The 17,625-nt window shown below is 47.2% G+C and overlaps 2 protein-coding genes and 1 pseudogene across 2 annotated transcripts; 2 read left to right on the top strand and 1 right to left on the bottom strand.

Annotated features, from left to right (window-relative positions):
* Positions 1-703: 703 nt before the first annotated feature.
* Positions 704-6,733, top strand: LOC147119087 (uncharacterized). The gene is made up of 2 exons (XM_085984027.1): positions 704-740; positions 5,665-6,733. The coding sequence occupies exons 1-2, from the start codon at positions 704-706 to the stop codon at positions 6,552-6,554; spliced, it is 927 nt and encodes a 308-aa protein (XP_085840153.1). The 3' UTR covers positions 6,555-6,733.
* Positions 6,734-8,441: 1,708 nt separating this feature from the next.
* Positions 8,442-9,460, top strand: LOC147119086 (uncharacterized). Its single transcript, XM_085984790.1, has one exon. The coding sequence runs from the start codon at positions 8,535-8,537 to the stop codon at positions 9,345-9,347; it is 813 nt and encodes a 270-aa protein (XP_085840916.1). The 5' UTR covers positions 8,442-8,534; the 3' UTR covers positions 9,348-9,460.
* A 1,708-nt stretch (positions 9,461-11,168) lies between these two features.
* The window catches only part of LOC147119085 (uncharacterized), a 58,099-nt pseudogene continuing 51,642 nt past the window's right edge, over positions 11,169-17,625 (bottom strand).

The following is a 17,625-nucleotide window of genomic DNA, read 5'->3' as shown; positions in this document are numbered from 1 at the left end:
TCTCGGTGCTTTTCCAGTCACACTGATGACTGAAATCTTTTCCCACAGACAGAACAGAGAAACATTCCTCCTTCCACATTCAAAGGCCGATCATATTCAGGTTCTGATGAATCGAGTGGCTCTGTCAGATCTTGACATGATGTTTGGTTTGAGTTTCATGTCTGCAAATCCTCCCCTTCTAATACCCTGTAAAAGAAGTTTACAAAAGTCATCATTGTAAGTACAGGATAGAAATTCAGAACAGACAATTCCAGTTTCTATGGAACATTCTTTCCTCTCTTGTTCCCCTAAAGCTGTAAATCCCCGTCCCACACACTCTCCCTCCCCTCTGTGCTGAAATCCAAACCCATCGCACCATCTCCAACATTTCTTTCCTCCACTCCCAGTTTTCCCCCTCCCTCTACTCTGGTTGGGTTCAGTTCTACACCCGCTGTGTGCAGAGTGAGAATAAAATCAATGAGCTGCTGATTTTCTCTGCGGGTCACTGGGCCTTTTTGGATGGACCAATAGGGTGAGACTGGGTTGCCCCAGGATCACCAAACAAGAATCAGCCCAACAAGGCTCCCTTTCAGGGGCCACTAATGTGGGAGAAACATGTGGACCAATCAAAATGACAGAGACCCTGAAGCCCCGCCCACTCTTTGTTCCTGCCCACAGTACCACGCATGCGCCGTGAAACCCGCACTGTCCAAGATGGCGGCCGATGACCCGGATCACCCGGGCGGTCACTGACCGGGCCTGTAACCAGGAAAACCCGGGGCCTGTGGATCTTATTCACGGCCTCAGGCCTACACCAGGTGTTTATAAAGCTTTTAAACCCACTCGCGGGTCCAATCCATCCCCTGCTCCCACAATCTCCATCTGGCTACCGGCCGTTGACCCACCTGTTCCGCTCAATCCATCGCCACCACTCACACTGCGCATGCTCAGAGCACACCCAGTTACTGCGCCGCCGCACTGGGCTCCTGTCGTCATTGATAGGGCACTTTCCACCGCGCAGGGTTAATGCACCGCCATTGAGAGCAGCAATTGAGGAACTGATTTTTTTCTCACATCCAAGTTAGGGCCGGAGGGGGCAATAACCAAAATTAATGAATAAATAATTTTCAAAAATCAGTGTCCGGACCTGCAATATGGACAATCTACAAGTTGGCTAAGATCAGGCTGTTTGGATTCAAGGGCCGGTGAGCAGAATGGATGCAAATTCCGCTGCAAAGAAATAAATCGGTGGGTAGAAATTATGGGAAGTTTCTTGGAGTGGCAGAAAGTGAGAAGTGGTGTCCTGCAGGGATCGTTGCTAGGAACACTGTTGTTGACCATCATCAGGGGTTGAGCACCACGATGGAACATTAGAGAGGTGAAACAAAGTGCACAGAGAATTGGGAGAGAGAAATATCAGTAGAGTAAAGAATCGTTCAGAAATAGGAAGGAGCAGACAGGGGGCAAATGCGAGGCAGTCTATGATGGGTTGGAGTGCATGTGCGTAAATGCACGGGATGTGGTAAATAACATTGGTGAACTGCAGGCACAAGCAGCCACATGGGACTCTGATAAAGTGGCAAGGACAGAGACCTGGCTCAAACAAGGGGAGGATTGGGAACTCAATATTCCTAGCTACCAGGTGTTCAGGGAAGGAAAATGGGGTGGCAGTATTGATCAAATAAAGTATTATAGCACTGGAGAGGGATGATGTATGTGAGAGGTCCAAAACAGAAGCTATTTGTTTAGATTTAAGGAACAACAGCGGGACTATTAAGCTACTGGGTGTATACTATAGGCTATCATATAGTGGGAAGGAGATAGAGAAGCAAATGTGCAGGCAAATTACAGAAAGATGCAGGAACTACAGTGTAGTGACAATGCAGCATTTCAATTATCCTAATATAGACAGAGAAACTTCGAAACATAGAAGATAGGAGCAGGAGTAGGCCATTCGGCCCTTCGAGCCTGCTCCGCCATTCAATGCGATCATGGCTGATCATCCAAATTCAGTACCCGGTCCCTGCTTTCTCCCCATATCCCTTGATCCCTTTAGCCTTAAGAAATATATCCAACTCCTTCTTGAATATATTTAATGAATTGGCCTCTACTGCCTTCTGTGGTAGAGAATTCCACAGGTTCACCACTCTCTGGGTGAAGAAATTCCTCCTCATTTCTGTCCTAAATGGCCTACCCCTTATCCTTAGACTGTGACCCCTGGTTCTGGACTCCCCGACCATCGGGAACATCCTTCCTGCATCTAATCTGTCCAGTCCTGTCAGAATTTTATAAGTTTCAATGAGATCCCCTCTCATTCTTCTAAACTCCAGCGAGTACAAGCCCAATCAACCCAATCTCTCCTCATACGTCATTCCTGCCATCCCAGGTATCAGCCTGGTGAATCTTCGCTGAACTCCTTCCATGGCAAGAACATCCTTCCTCAGATAAGGCGACCAAAACTGCACACAATACTGAAGATGTGGTCTCACCAAGGCCCTGTACAACTGCAGCAAGACATCTTTGTTCCTTTACTCAAACCCTCTCGCTACGAAGGCCAACATGCCATTTGCCTTCTTAACCGCCTGCTGCACCTGCATGCTTACCTTCAGCGACTGGTGCACAAGGACGCACAGATCTCGTTGCACTTCCCCTTCTCCCAAACTATTGCCATTCAGATAATAATCTGCCTTCCTGTTTTTGCCACCAAAGTGGATAACCTCACATTTATCCACGTTATATTGCATCTGCCATGCTTCTGCTCAATCACCCAACCTGTCCAAATCATCCTGGAGTTTCTCAGCATCCTCCTCACCACACACACGCCCACCCAGCTTTGTGTCATCTGCAAATTTGGAGATATTACATCTAGTTCCCTTGTCTAGATCATTAATATATATTGTGAATAGCTGGGGTCCAAGGACCGATCCCTGCGGTACCCCACTAGTCACTGCCTGCCACTCGGAAAAAGACCCGTTTATTCCAACTCTTTGCTTTCTGCCTGCCAACCAGTTCTCTATCCAAGTCAATACCTTGCCCCCAATCCCATGTGCCTTAACTTTGCACGCTAATCTCTTATGCGGGACCTTATCGAAAGCCTTCTGAAAGTCCAAATACACCACATCCACTGGTTCTCCCTTATCTATTTTACCAGTTACATCCTCAAAAAATTCCAGTAGATTAGTCAAGCACGATTTACCTTTTGTAAATCCATGTTGACTTTGTCCGATCCTGTCACTGTTTTCCAAGTGCTCTGCTATTACATCTTTTATAATGGACTCTAGCATTTGTAAAGGTCACTGAGGGGGAGCAAATCCTGAAATAGTAAAGTGGTTGTCAATTCATTAAATATTCACAATTCATTAATTATATTCAAGAATGAGTTAGATATATTTTTAAGGCTAAAGGGGCAAAGGGATATGGGGAGAAGGCAGGGACAGGGTACTGAATTTGGATGATCAGGCTTGGTTGCATTGAATGGGGGAGCAGGCTCGAGGGGCCGAATGGCCTACTCCTGCTCCTATCTTCTATGTTTCTATATTTCTATGTAAGGGTGGGGATGGTTAGGGACCAAATAGGAGATATTCTTGTGGAGGCAGAAGGCATGGTTGAGGTTCTAAATGAGTACGTTGCATCTGTCTTCACTAAAGAAGAGGATGCTGCCAATGTAGCAGTAAAGGAGGAGGTAGTAGCGATATTGCATATAATAAAAATAGATAAAGAGGCATAAAACGTTGGCAGGCCTCAAAGTAGAAAAGGCACCCAGATGGATGGGATGCATTCTAGGTTACTGAGGGCAGTAAGGGTTGAAATTAAGGAGGCTCTGGCCACAATCTTCCAATCCTCCTTAGATATGGAGGTGGTACCAGAGGACTGGAGGATTGCAAATATTACACACCTGTTTAAAAAGCGGGAGATGGATAAACCGTGCAACTACAGACCAGCCAGTTTAATGTCAGTAAGGGAAACTATTAGAGACAATAATCTGGGCCAAAATTGGGTGGCATTTGGAAAATATGGGATTATAAATGAAACTCAGCACGGATTTATTAAAAGCAAATTGTGTTTGACTAACTTGATTGAGTTCTTTGATGAAGTAACAGAGGGTTAATGAGGGTAGTGCGGTTGATTTTGTGTATTACTGGGAAACAAGGATGACAATTTTAAATGTAACCCCTTTACGGTTCTCTATGTGAGATGTGGTCTCTGTTGTAGACAGTATTCTATAGTCCAGTAAGGAGATCACTACTACAATGGCTTAATTCTAATTATCTTACTTTATAGTTTTAACGTCAGACAGTGTAAGAAGATTACGGGTCAATGAACTAAATTAGACATTTGCATACATTAGAATGAATCTAGACATAATAAACATACATTCTCCATTTACATGGATTCAAAGGAGAATCTGTCCCTGTGTCCAAATTCGAGTGCACTCTTTCGTTGGCGCACTTAAGTTGGAGCTCATGGTATGTATAATGTCTGCAAGACTTACGACCCCGAACCCCTTCGTTGAATTCTCTTCATGATCACTGAATCCCACTTTAAGTTCTGGATGCAGAGCTCCTAATACGAAGGGCGGCGGCCGAGTTTGGAAACCCGGGACGGGATGCGGCAGCCATTTGCCTCCTGAGCCCTCTTTTCAGAGCTCCTGCCCTCTTTTCTTCCAGTCGCTCCTTTTTCCCGCTCGAAAACCCCGACTCCACCCCTTCCTCCTGGGGTTTCTGCCTGGAGACTGCGCAGCCTCACTGTCTGCAACAGTTGATACTGGTGCAGAATTATGGAAAGTCTGCTCTTAGTCACATTGTGTCCTTAAAAGTTCTTGCCGTACCTTCACATGGGCAACTTTAACCCAGGGATTTATAACAATGATAATACAGTGTCTAAGTTAAAGATTGATAACCATACTTAGCGTACATAACATTTCCAGTGGATATTACATAAACTTGAGGCATTGCTGGACCAGGAGCCAGTGTAGGTCGGTGAGCACAGGGGTGCTAGTTGAACAGGACTTGGTGCGAGTTAAAATACGGCAGGAGAGGTTTGGATGAGCTGAAGTTTACAGAGGGTGAAGGAGGAGGCCAGCTGGGAGAGTATTGGTGTAGTGAAGTCTGGAGGTGACAAAGGCACGGACCAGGGTTTCAGCAGCTGATATCAAGTCCCCACAGCGGGTGTAGAACTGAACCCAACCAGAACAGAGGGAGGGAGAAAACTGGGAGTGGAGGAAAGAAATGTTGGAGATGGTGTGATGGGTTTGGATTTCAGCACAGGGAGGAGGGAGTGTGTGGGACGGGGATTTACAGCTTTGGGGGAACAAGGGAGGAAAGAATGTTCCATCCGTTCTGAATTTCTAGCCTGTACTTAGAGTGATGACTTTTGTAAACTCCTTTTACAGGTATTTGAAGGCTGAAATTGCAGTCAGGAAACTCAAACCAAACATCACAACTCGATTCATCAGGATCCGAATATCATCGGCCTTTGAATGTGGAAGGAGAAATGTTTGTTCTGTCTGTGGGAAAAGATTTCAAACATCAGTGTGACTGGAAAAGCACTGAGACACACACACCCGAGTGAGAGTGTTCCAGTGTACTGACTGTGGAAAGAGCTTTAACCAGTTACACAGCCTGAAAAAACATTGCACCATTCACAGCGGGGAGAAACTGTACACGTGTTCTGTGTGTGGACGAGGCTTCAACTTATCATCCAACCTGGAGAGACACAAGGATACCCGCACCACAGAGAAACCGTGGAAATGTGAGGACTGTGGGAAGGGATTCAGTTCCCCGTCCCAGTTGAAAACTCATCAACGCAGTCACACTGGGGAGAGGCCATTCACCTGCTCCGTGTGTGGGAAGGGATTCACTTGGCCATGTCACCTGTTAAGACACCAGAGAGTTCACACTGATGAGAAACCTTTTAAATGCTCTGTCTGTGAGAATAACTTTAAAAGCTCTGAGGGACTGATTAGGCACCAGCGAGTTCACACTGAAGTGAGACTATTCAGTTGCTCTCACTGCGAAAAAAGATTCAAGCACTCATCCAATCTCACTGAACACCAGCGTGTTCACACTGGGGAGAGGCCTTTTCAATGCTCTGTCTGTGGAATCAGCTTTAAAAGCACTGGTGAGCTGAGTAAACACCGACGAGTTCACACTGACAAGAGACCTTTCAACTGCACTGACTGTGGAAACAGCTTTAAATGTGTTGCAGATCTGATTAATCAACAGCGAGTTCACACTGATGAGAGACCTTTTCAATGCTCTGAATGTGGGAACAGCTTTAAACGCTCGGCAGAGCTGGTGAGACACCAGCGAGTTCACACTGGGGAGAGACCTTTTAAATGCTTGGACTGCGGGAAAAGCTTTAAACGCTCTGTGAGTCTGATTAAACATCAGCGAGTTCACACTGATGAGAGACCGTTTAGTTGCTCTCGCTGCGGGAAGAGGTTCAGGCGCTCATCCAGCCTTACGGCTCACCAATGTGTTCACACGAGGGGGTGGCCATTCATCTGCTCCGTGTGTGCGAAGGAATTCACTCAGTCATCCAACCTGCTGGCACACCAGCGAGTTCACGTGTGACAACAGGGTTTAGATTCTGCTGTTTTTGCTGCTGTTAATCACATCCAGGGCTGAACCATGTTCACTCTGCTGGTGTTAATAACTCTTCTAACTGGGGTGGAATTTAATATTAAAAGAAAATAAAGACTTACATTTATATAGCGCCTTTCACGACCACCAGATGTCCCGAAGCGCTTTACAGCCAATGAAATACTTTTTTTTTTAAGTGTAGTTACTGTTGTAAAGTAGGAAATGTGACAGCCATTTTTGGCACAGCAAGCTCCCACAAACAGCAATGTGATAATAACCAGATAATCTGTTTCAGTGATGTTGATTCTGGATATATGCCAAATAAATCAGCTTTGTTTTAAACAGTGTCAATTCCTTGGTTTTTTCCATGATAAGAGGAGACTAATGGATTTCCTGCTACTGATTGTTCCATTTTCGGGTCTTTTCTCCTGTCTTACTCTAGAATTTTTAAGTTCTCATAAATTTAGTTACCCTCATGGACAAGTCCCAGCTCCCCATATCTTCCAGAGAGCCTCTCCTAGCCTTGGTAGCCTAAGTGTAAGATCCTAATCCGAATCATTAACGTAATCCCGAACCCCAACCCCTGACTGTATCCCCCTAACCACAGTCCTCACGTCTATCACTGATCCCTAAAGTGCCCAGTCTCAATAGTGATTGTGATGTCAACGGGGTGCAGAGGTCAACGGCCAGGTTATTTTTGAATATATAACCCGCGACCTCTTCCACCTAGAAGGGCAAGGGCAGCAGGTGCATGGGAACACCATCCCCTCCAAGTCACACACCATCCTGACTTGGAAATAAAGCGCTGTTCTTTCATTGGCGCTGGGTCAAAATCCTGGAACTCCCTCCCTAACAGCACTGTGGGAGTACCTTCACACACGGACTGCAGCGGTTCAAAAAGGCGGCTCACCACCACCTTAAGGGCAATTAGGGATGGACAATAAATGCTGGCCTTGCCAGTGACGCCCACATCCCATGAAAGAATAAAAAATGTTTTCCTCGCCTCACTTCCTAGTCCAATTGCGCCTCTTCTGTTCCTCAACCGCATCATTCACCCAAGACCCATAGTATTATTTAGAGGACAGGCCGCTGATACGCGTAAAAAAGTTTCAATTATCAGGAATTTCTTCACATCCTCAATGGCGGCAGTGGGTACCCAGAATGCCGCGCGGTTGGGAATACGCCCTATCTGAGTGACGTGGGCCCGGTGCGCAGGCGCAGTATAGCCAGGTTCCTGGGCCGCCTGGAGGAAGATGGCGGTCGGGACAGAGCGGACGCGGTAGGAGAGGGCGGGCGGGCGCGGTGGGAGAATAAACCACAAGGTCGGCTTTATAATAAAGGGGCTGCGGCCCTAGAGCCGAATAATAGCCCCCGGGGCCGGGCTTCATCCAGCTGCGGGGCGGCGGCTGTGAGGCTTTCTCCCGGAGACAGAAGGAGGAATTGGAGCCGAGGGTGGGCTGGGAAGCTTCATAAACACCCGGTGTAGGCCTCAGGCCCCGAATAAGAGCCCACAGGCCCCGGGTTTACCCCGCGGGGACAAGCCCGGCCAGCGGGGTCACTGGCCGCCATCTTGGGCAGGGCGGAGTCACTGGCCACCATCTTGGACAGGGCAGGATATTACGGCGCATGCGTGGCTAACTTGGAACAGAGCGTGGGTGGGGCTTCAGGGTCCCAGTGACCAGGAGAGACAATCATTGACTCATTGATTTTATTCTCGCTCTGCACACAGCAGGTGTCTCACGATTTTCATAAAACATTTCAGACATCAGTGTGACTGGAAAAGCACCGAGACACACACACACCCGAGTGAGAGTGTTCCAGAGCACTGACTGTGGAAAGAGCTTTAACCAGTTACACAGCCTGAAAAAACATCGCAACATTCACAGCGGGGAGAAACCGTACACGTGTTCTGTGTGTGGACGAAGCTTCAACCGATCGTCCAACCTAGAGAGACACAAGGACACCCTCACCATGGAGAAACCGTGGGAATGTGAGGACTGTGGGAAGGGATTCAATTACCCATCCCACCTGGAAACTCATCAACGCAGTCATACTGGGGAGAGGCCGTTCACCTGCTCCGTGTGTGAGAAGGGATTCACTCGGTCATCCAGCCTGCTGACACACCAACGAGTTCACACTGGGGAGAGACCGTTTACCTGCTCCGTGTGTGGGAAGAGATTCACTCATTGTTCCACCCTGCGAAAACACAAACTTGTTCACTCTGATAGGAGACCTTATAAATGTTCTAAGTGTGAACTGAGCTTTAAAATTTCAAGTGGTCTGCTGAGACACCAACGCACTCATACCGGGGAGAGGCCATTCATCTGCTCCGAGTGTGGGAAGGGATTCACTAATTCATCCAACCTGCTGACACACCAGCGAGTTCACTCTGATGAGAGACCTTTTAAATGCTCGGACTGTGGGAAGTGCTATAAAAGTTCCGGGGAACTGACATGCCATCAACGTGTTCACACTGGGGAGAGGCCATTCAGATGCTCTCAATGCGGGACTGGGTTCAAGCAATCATCAGAACTCACTGTACACCAGCGCACTCACACTGGAGAGAGGCCGTTCATCTGCTCCGTTTGTGGGAAGGGATTCACTAATTCATCCCACCTCACTTCACACCAATTTGTTCACACCAATAAGAGACCTTTTCAATGTTCTGACTGTGAGAAGAGCTTTAAAAGCAGAAATGATCTGCTGAGGCACCAGCGAGTTCACAAGTCACAGCAGGGGTTGGATTCTGCTGTTATTGCTGCTGTTAATCACATCCAGGACTGAACCGTGTTCATTCTAACAGTTGGGGTTTGTTTCTGCTGACGTTAATAACCCCTGTAACTGGGCTGGAGTTTAATATTCTGGATATTTGTCAAATAAATCAGCTTTGTTTTAAACACCTTGTTGTGGATTTATCATCTCTCTTCACTGACAGCAAAGTCGCCGTGTGGGTTAATCTCGAGGTGTGTAAGAAATATGTCCCAGCCGCTCTCTTCCATGGTTCAGAGCTCCTAGACACAGAACAGAAGGCTTCTTTACAACTGTGTTAAGAGTCAGGAAGAACAACGGTGAATGCTGGAAACGTGCTGTCAAATCAGAGATTGGTGTAAAACTGCGATCGGTTCCTGACTGAAAGTGAAACGGCAGGTTTAAGTTTCCAGTCTAAGAATGACTGTGGTCATTATTCCATGTAGATTTAACATGTTTGTGTGACAGTCCTGAGTCTACCATTTTAAGGCAGGCATTAACCTATTTAAAATAAATTGGTTAAAGTCTGCATTAAAATAGCAGATGGAGGAGTTCACAGGAGCCTGTTAACTGCTGGTACAATTATACAACAGATATTTGATCTCCAGATAAAGAAGGACCTACAGCGTGTTTCCAGGAATTCCCTGTTTTATTGATGTGTGTGTGTTAGACATCAGGATAACTAAAAATACACCTGGAACATCCACGGGGTGTGATCCTGACAGTCACTCTGGGATCACTCCCGCTGTGGAACTCCAGCACTGACCCTGCTGAAGGTTGTAGGCTCAGGGAGTGGGGCCTCCAGGAGTGGACGGTAAGAAAGCTGGGCTTCAGTATCCTGACAAATATATGGTGAGGAACCAGAGGAATCCTTACTGAGGAACCGTCTGGGGTTTTACCAGCAGCGCAGGTCTATAGGAGAATGATGTCTGACTCGCCGGACTTTCTTACATTGAACCCAGTTTGGATCAAGATGAATTCAGTTTACAGGAGAATAGGGACAAATATCACCCAGAATTGAGGGAGACAAAAGCAGCCATTAGAGAAGCTCAGAGATCTTTGGAAAAGAAGATGCACAATTGTAATAATTGCAAAAGCTTTTCCAGCTACGTCAGGAGTCAGAAGACCATTAAAGATGGTTCAAGGCCACTGAAAGACAGTTCAGGACAGATTGAAACAGGTTCCCAGGCTGTGACAGAGCTGTTAAATGACTATTTCACATCGGTCTGCACTCCTGTGGATGATGCTCAGATTCCAGCTGTGGGATGTGCTGTCAACAAAATAACATCATCAATATTAAAATAGAAAGGGATTGTCATCTTGGATAAAATAGGAGATCTGAAATTAGATGGAGCTCCAGGTTCAGATGATATCCACCTGAGATGGGACGGTGCTCTGTGAGCCCCTTGCCCATATCATCAACAGCTCCATAGAGTCAGGGATTGTTCCCTGAGATCGGAAGGCAGCTCACCTCGCTCCCATTTTCCAAATCGGGGAGAGATCAGAGCCGGAGAACTACAGGCCCGTCAGTGTGACCTCGATCACAGGGAAGATGCTTGAAGGGATCCTGAGAGATGCTGTTTATGATCACTGGGGAAAGGGAAGGGGCCGTTAGAGAGACTCAACACGGCTTCTGCAAAACAAGGTCACGTCTACAAACTAGCTGGAGTTTTGTGAAGAAGTTGCGAGGTTGGTGGATGAGGGGAATCCGGTTGACATTGTCGACCTCAGGGGTGTCAAACTCATTTTCTATGGTGGGTCTGATCCGATATCCTGGCACTTGTTGTGGGCCACATTCAGCAAAAGTTATTAAAATAGGAGTAAATGAAGATAAACTATGTCAGTGATTATTTACAGTTAGATTTTATTTACAGCTGCTGCTGCTCCCGATCCCTGGCACCTCTCGGCTTGAACCATTGCACCAACATTTGGAGCAAGTGACTGGGCTGAGGCCTGTCCTGGATAAAAACATGAGGATCACTTGTCACCACAGAACCTTGTTACCCAACCACTGACCCTGGAAGTGAATTCCACATCCTCACAACTCTCTGTGTGAAGAAGGTTCTCTCGATCACTGTTCCAAATCTCCTACATTTAATCTTGTATCTCTGGCTCCTTGTCGTGACCCCTCAACCACTGGAAACAGCCGACTTCTATCGACCCCATCCCACCTTTCATCATTTTAAACATTTCTATCATATCCTGGAATATGTGTTGAATATGAGAAGGACGAGTCCTAACAGAAAGGACACAAAGTCAGACTGGGCCAGAGACCGAGTCACCTACCATTCTGGTCAGGAATGCACCTGTACTTCCTGTACTCCTTTTTGTCTGAGATGTGGGTGTCGCTGGCAAGGCTGGCATTTATTGCAATTATTGCCCCCTCCCTAACTGCCCTTGAGAAGGTGGTGGTGAGCCGCCTTCTTGAACCGCTGCAGTCCGTGTGGTGAAGGTCCTCCCACAGTGCTGTTAGGGAGGGAGTTCCAGGATTTTGACCTGGCGACGATGAAGGAATGGCGATATATTTCCAAGTCTGATGGTGTGAGACTTGGAGGGGAACTTGGAGGTGGTGGTGTTTCAATGCGCCTGCTGCCCTCGTCCCTCTAGGTGGTAGAGGTCATGGGTTTGGGAGGTGCTGCCGAAGAAGCTTTGGCGAGGTCATGGGTTTGGGAGGTTAACCAAAGGTTTTTAGGGATATGGATCAAAGGCGGGTATATGGAGTTAGGTCACAGATCAGCCACGATCTCACTGAATGGTGGAACAGGCTCGAGGGGCTCAATGGCCTTCTCCTGTTCCTATGCTGCCGAAGAAACCTTGGCGAGTTGCTGCAGTGCATCTTGGTGGTGGATGGGGTGCCGATCAAGCGGGCTGCTTTGTCCTGGATGGTGTCGAGCTTCGAGTGTTGTTGGAACTGCACTCATCCAGGCAAGTGGAGACTATTCCATCACACTCCTGACTTGTGCCTTGCAGATGGTGGAAAGGCTTTGGGGAGTCAGGAGGTGAGACACTCGCCGCAGAATACCCAGCCTCTGGCCTGCTCTTGTTGCCACCTGATCTGTTTACAACCACAACTGGCTGCCTCAGTGATTATTAGATCATTTGGAAATATATCGCCATTCCTTCATCGTCGCTGGGTCAAAATCCTGGAACTCCCTCCCTAACAGCTCTGTGAGAGGACCTTCACCACACGGACTGCAGCGGTTCAAGAAGGCGGCTCACCACCAACTTCTCAAGGGCAGTTAGGGAGGGGCAATAATTGCAATAAATGCCAGCCTCTGTCAGGCCTGGACAGACTAGATGCTGGAAGGATGTTTCTGATGGCCAGGGAGTCCAGAACCAGGGGTCATAGTCTAAGGATAAGGGGTAAGCCATTTAGGACTGAAGTGAGGAGGAATTTCTTCACCCAGAGAGTGGTGAACCTGTGGAATTCTCTACCACAGAGGGCGGTGGAGGCCAGTTCATTAAATATATTCAAGAAAGAGTTGGATATATTTCTTAAGGCTAAAGGGATCAAGGGATATGGGGAGAAGGCAGGGACAGGGTACTGAATTTGGATGATCAGCCATGATCTCATTGAATGGCGGAGCAGGCTCGAAGGGCCGAATGGCCTACTCCTGCTCCTATCTTCTATATGTTTCTATGTTTCTATAAACCACAAGCACACAACACTCTCTGCTGCACACACCTTGTAAACATTATCTCTGCGCCTCCACAGTGCGGAGGTAAACTGCAAGAAGAGGGGAAAAGAGGAGCCCTTCCTTCCCATGGCAATCTGCGTGCTTTACTCTGTAACCTTTACTCTTCCAATAACGTCACTCCCTGCGGGCTCTTTTCAAGGTTTCTTTGGTGACCTTTTCCTGCAGTTCGGAATATTGACAACACGGCCAACCTGCATCATCGGTGACATCACAATGACTTGGCAACTCGGCCGACCTGCATCGCCGGTGACATCACAATGACTATTGACAACACGGCCGACCTGCATCACCGGTGACATCACAATGACTATTGACAACACGGCCGACCTGCATCACCGGTGACATCACAATGACTATTGACAACACGGCCGACCTGCAACATTGGTGACATTACAATAACTACTGACAACACGACTGACCGGCATCACCGGTGATATCACAATGACCATGGACAACACGGCCGATCGGCATCACTGGTGACTTCACAGTGACTATTGACAACACGGCCGACCTGCATCACCGGTGACATCACAATGACACTGAATGGTTTAGGGTTCGTGGTCGGGGTGTTGGGGTTCGGGGCTGGTGTTACACTTCGGGGTTTGTGGTGGTGGTTAGTGGTTACGACTAGGTGTTAGGGTTAGAGGTTAGTGGATATGCTATGGGTTAGGATTCATGGTTAGTGGTTTGGCGTTAGGAGATAGAGTAATGTTACAACCCACTATTGACAATGTCAGTGTCACTGGAAACATAGAAGATAGGAGCAGGAGTAGGCCATTCGGCCCTTCGAGCCTGCTCCGCCATTCAATGAGATCATGGCTGATCATCCAAATTCAGTACCCTGTCCCTGCCTTCTCCCCATATCCCTTGATCCCTTTAGCCTTAAGAAATATATCCAACTCTTTCTTGAATATATTTAATGAACTGGCCTCCACCGCCCTCTGTGGCAGAGAATTCCACAGGTTCACCACTCTCCGGGTGAAGAAATTCCTCCTCATTTCAGTCCTAAATGGCTTACCCCTTATCCTTAGACTATGACCCCTGGTTCTGGACTCCCCGGCCATCAGAAACATTGGCCCAGTAATTCGGGTCGGTGGCTTGCCACGCGTGCAAGTCCCGTATATGCACTCACCCGACGCGCTGACATTTCACCTCCAGGGACGCCTGGAATTCGTGTTTGAAAAAGAAGAATCCCGGGCAGCGTCTGACGTCACGCCGCCCAGGAGTGCAGCCAGCGCGAAGCCTGGAGCGCGCTGTGCAAGTGAGACATGCCCCTTGAGGTCTCAGTTTAATAGGACACGCCCCCAATATTTCTCACAAGCTGCTAAGCATTTTTACATGCAAAGCAGCATTTTCAATAGGCTTTTGGTATTTTTATGAAGCTTTTGGTAACTTTTATACACTTTTAAAAACGTTTACATTATTTTGAAGAATCTGAAGTAGTTTTAAACAGAATTAAAGCCATTTAAAGACTTTTAAAAGCCCTAAAATAATTTTTTTTATTCCATTTATTTATTTACCAATGTCGTCGTCATACGTGTCTTCACACTGTTCCCTTTGGGGAACTGTATGAAGTGGTGGAAGGATTTATGGCCGTGATTAACACTCATTCCGTGACCGTAACCATCTTTGAACCAGCCATTAGGGTGGTTAGTCCTATGGCGGGAGGGTTTTACGGGCTCCCACAAGCTATACGAGGAGGGGGGGCCACCCACACCCACGGACACAAATATCCCACTGGATGTCAACCCAGAATTTAGAGCCGGAGCTCCGACTCCACTTGCCGGGACTGTCTGGAGCGGGGTTCGAAACTCCTACCCCGTCTGGCCCAGCGGCGGGGATCCTACCGCTACGCCAAAGGCCCAATCCAATTAGCAACGTGAAATGGCTGGAATGAGCACAATTCACAGCATTAAAAGAACTCACAATTGAACTGATGATGACCTCAGCAATCTCCTCGAGGTGGAGGCGCAGCGCCTGCTCATCATTGGTAATGAGAAGTCAAAGGCGCCGCAAAAAGGACAGATGATAGCTTGGTCTTTAAAGTGGCAGCATAGGGCTCCAGTCACGGGGAGGGAAAAGGCGCAGGAAACGTATGGGTGTCACCTTTTGCGCGGAGTGGGCCTTTTGCGTAGCGGTAAGCATCCCCGCCGCTGGGCCAGAAGGACTAAGGTTTCGAACCCCGCTCCAGACAGTCCCAGCAAGTGGAGTCGGAGCTCCAACTATAAATTCTGGGTGGACATCCAGCGGGATATTTGTGGGTGTGGGTGGCCCCCCCCCCATCAGGTGGGTTGTGGGAGCCCGTAAAACCCTCACGCCATAGGACTAACCACCCTAATGGCTGGTATGAAGATGGTTATGGTCACGGAAGGAGTGTTAACGTGGCCAGAAATCCTTCCACCACTTCATACAGTTCCCGAAAGGGAACAGTGTGAGGATACGTACGACGATGACCTGTTGTGCAATGCGCCTCCTTGGACCCTCAGTCGCAGATGCGAGGGGGCAAATCGTGCAATTGTTAAATTTTTCATTTTATTGACATGTAAAATGTTGGCCCAGTAATTCCCTTCCAAACGCGCGAGTACGGTCGGGGTACTTACGCGTCTGTCCGGAGGAAATGCCGGTTTTCAGCATGCACAGCGCATGCGGGGAAAACCGACATTTCCTGTCCTCTGAACGAAGGGGTTCAGAGGCAGAACGCGTGTGACTGTACAGGCAGCGCGTGCGCAGTAAAATTCGCCGCTTTCATTCATGCTTTCAGTGAGGTCAAGTCCTTACAACTTACACATGAAAAAAGCATGAGTACAGTTGCTCCAGAGGCTGCGGTTGTTTGGGAAAGGGAGGAAAGGTATTTTAAGAAATGCTGAGGTAAGTTTTAAAGTTTATTTTTGTTTTTTAAAACGGGTTTTCAGTACTGTAGGTAGAAGGATCAATTGTGGCTATGTGAATTGAATTTGCTGTGTTTATTAAATGTGAAAATGACTCCAACATTTTTTAGAAAGAAACTTTTCATCAGTAATATATTCTTTTAAGTAATTATGTATGTATGTCTGTATATATTCCTTTGCGTGTATGTATATATTCCTTTACTTATGTGTATGAATGTATGTATTTAATTATGACTTTCAGAGAAAGTAACTTATTGGAAAATCATAATTAAAAACATACATTCATACACATAAGTAAAGGAATATAAAACATACATACATATACGTAAAGGAATATATGCGGACATACATACATAATTACTTATTACTGATGAAAAGTTTCTTTCTTAAAAGTGTTGGAAATGTTACATTACTCATTTTAGAACACTCATTCTCACATTCAATTCACACAGCCACAATTGCTCCTTCTACCTACCGTACTGAAAACCCGTTTAAAAAAAAAAAATTTAACTTTAAAACTAACCTCAGCATTTCTTAAAATAACTTTCCTCACTTTCCCAAACAAAAATATTGCCTTTCAGAAGCTCCACGATAAAATATATCTTCCTCCGCAGCCTTGGAACAACTTTACACGTGCTTTTTTCAAGTGTAACTTGTAAGGACTTACCCTCACTGAATCCATGAATGAAATCGACGAAGTTCACTGCGCAGGCGCTGCCTGTGCAGTCGCACGCGCTGTGCCTCTGAATCCCTTCGTTCAGAGGACCGGAAATGCCGGCGTTCTCCGCATGCACGGTGTTTCCTGAACACCGGCATTTCATCCAGCCAGATGCGTGAGTACCCAGACCGTACTCACGCATTTGGACCCGAATTACTGGGCCAATATTCCTGCATCTGGTCTGTCCAAGCCTGACAGAACTTTATAGGTTTCGATGAGATCCCCTCTCAATCTTCTATACTCCAGTGAGTATAAGCCCAATCGACACAATCTCTCCTCATACGTCATTCCTGCCATCCCAGGTATCAGCCTGGTAAATCTTCGCTGCACTCCTTCTATGGCAAGAACGTCCTTCCTCAGGTAAGGCGACCAAAACTGCACACAATACTCAAGGTGCGGTCTCACCAAGGCCCTGTACAACTGTAGCAAGACATCCTTGTTCCTGTACTCGAACCCTCTTGCTACGAAGGCCAACATACCATTTGCCTTCTTAAACGCCTGCTGCACCTGCATGCTTACCTTCAGCGACTGGTGCACAAGAACACCCAGATCTCTTTGCACTTCCCCTTCTCCCAATCTATTGCCATTCAAATAATAATCTGCCTTCCTGTTTTTGCCACCAAAGTGGATAACCTCACACTTATCCACATTATAGTGCATTTGCCATGATTCTGCCCAATCACCCAACCTGTCCAAATCGTACTGGAGTTTCACGACATCCTCCTCACAGCATACCCTCCCACCCAGCTTTGTGTCGTCTGCAAATTTGGAGATATTACATCCAATTCCCTCGTCCAGATCATTAATATATATTGTGAACAGCTGGGGTCCTAGGACCGATCCTTGCGGTACCCCACTAGTCACTGCCTGCCACTCGGAAAACGACCCGTTTATTCCAACTCTTTGCTTTCTGTCCACCAACCAGTTCTCTATCCAAGTCAATACCTTGCCCCCAATCCCATGTGCGTTAATTTTGCACGCTAATCTCTTATGCGGGACCTTATCGAAAG

Source organism: Somniosus microcephalus, chromosome 4 (assembly GCF_052327205.1).
Source record: "Somniosus microcephalus isolate GS21.2 chromosome 4, FLI_Smic_1.0, whole genome shotgun sequence".
Classification (NCBI taxonomy): domain Eukaryota; kingdom Metazoa; phylum Chordata; class Chondrichthyes; order Squaliformes; family Somniosidae; genus Somniosus; species Somniosus microcephalus.
This window is presented reverse-complemented; position numbering and strand designations above follow the sequence as displayed.

Excerpts from the sequence above, each read along its gene's own strand:
- LOC147119087 (XM_085984027.1), top strand. The coding sequence starts at position 704 with ATGACCCGGATCACCCGGGCGGTCACTGACCGGGCCT. Across the intron at positions 741-5,664 it reads GGCGGTCACTGACCGGGCCT|GCTTCAACTTATCATCCAAC; the intron begins GTAACCAGGAAA and ends TGTGTGGACGAG.
- LOC147119086 (XM_085984790.1), top strand. The coding sequence starts at position 8,535 with ATGGAGAAACCGTGGGAATGTGAGGACTGTGGGAAGGGATTCAATTAC.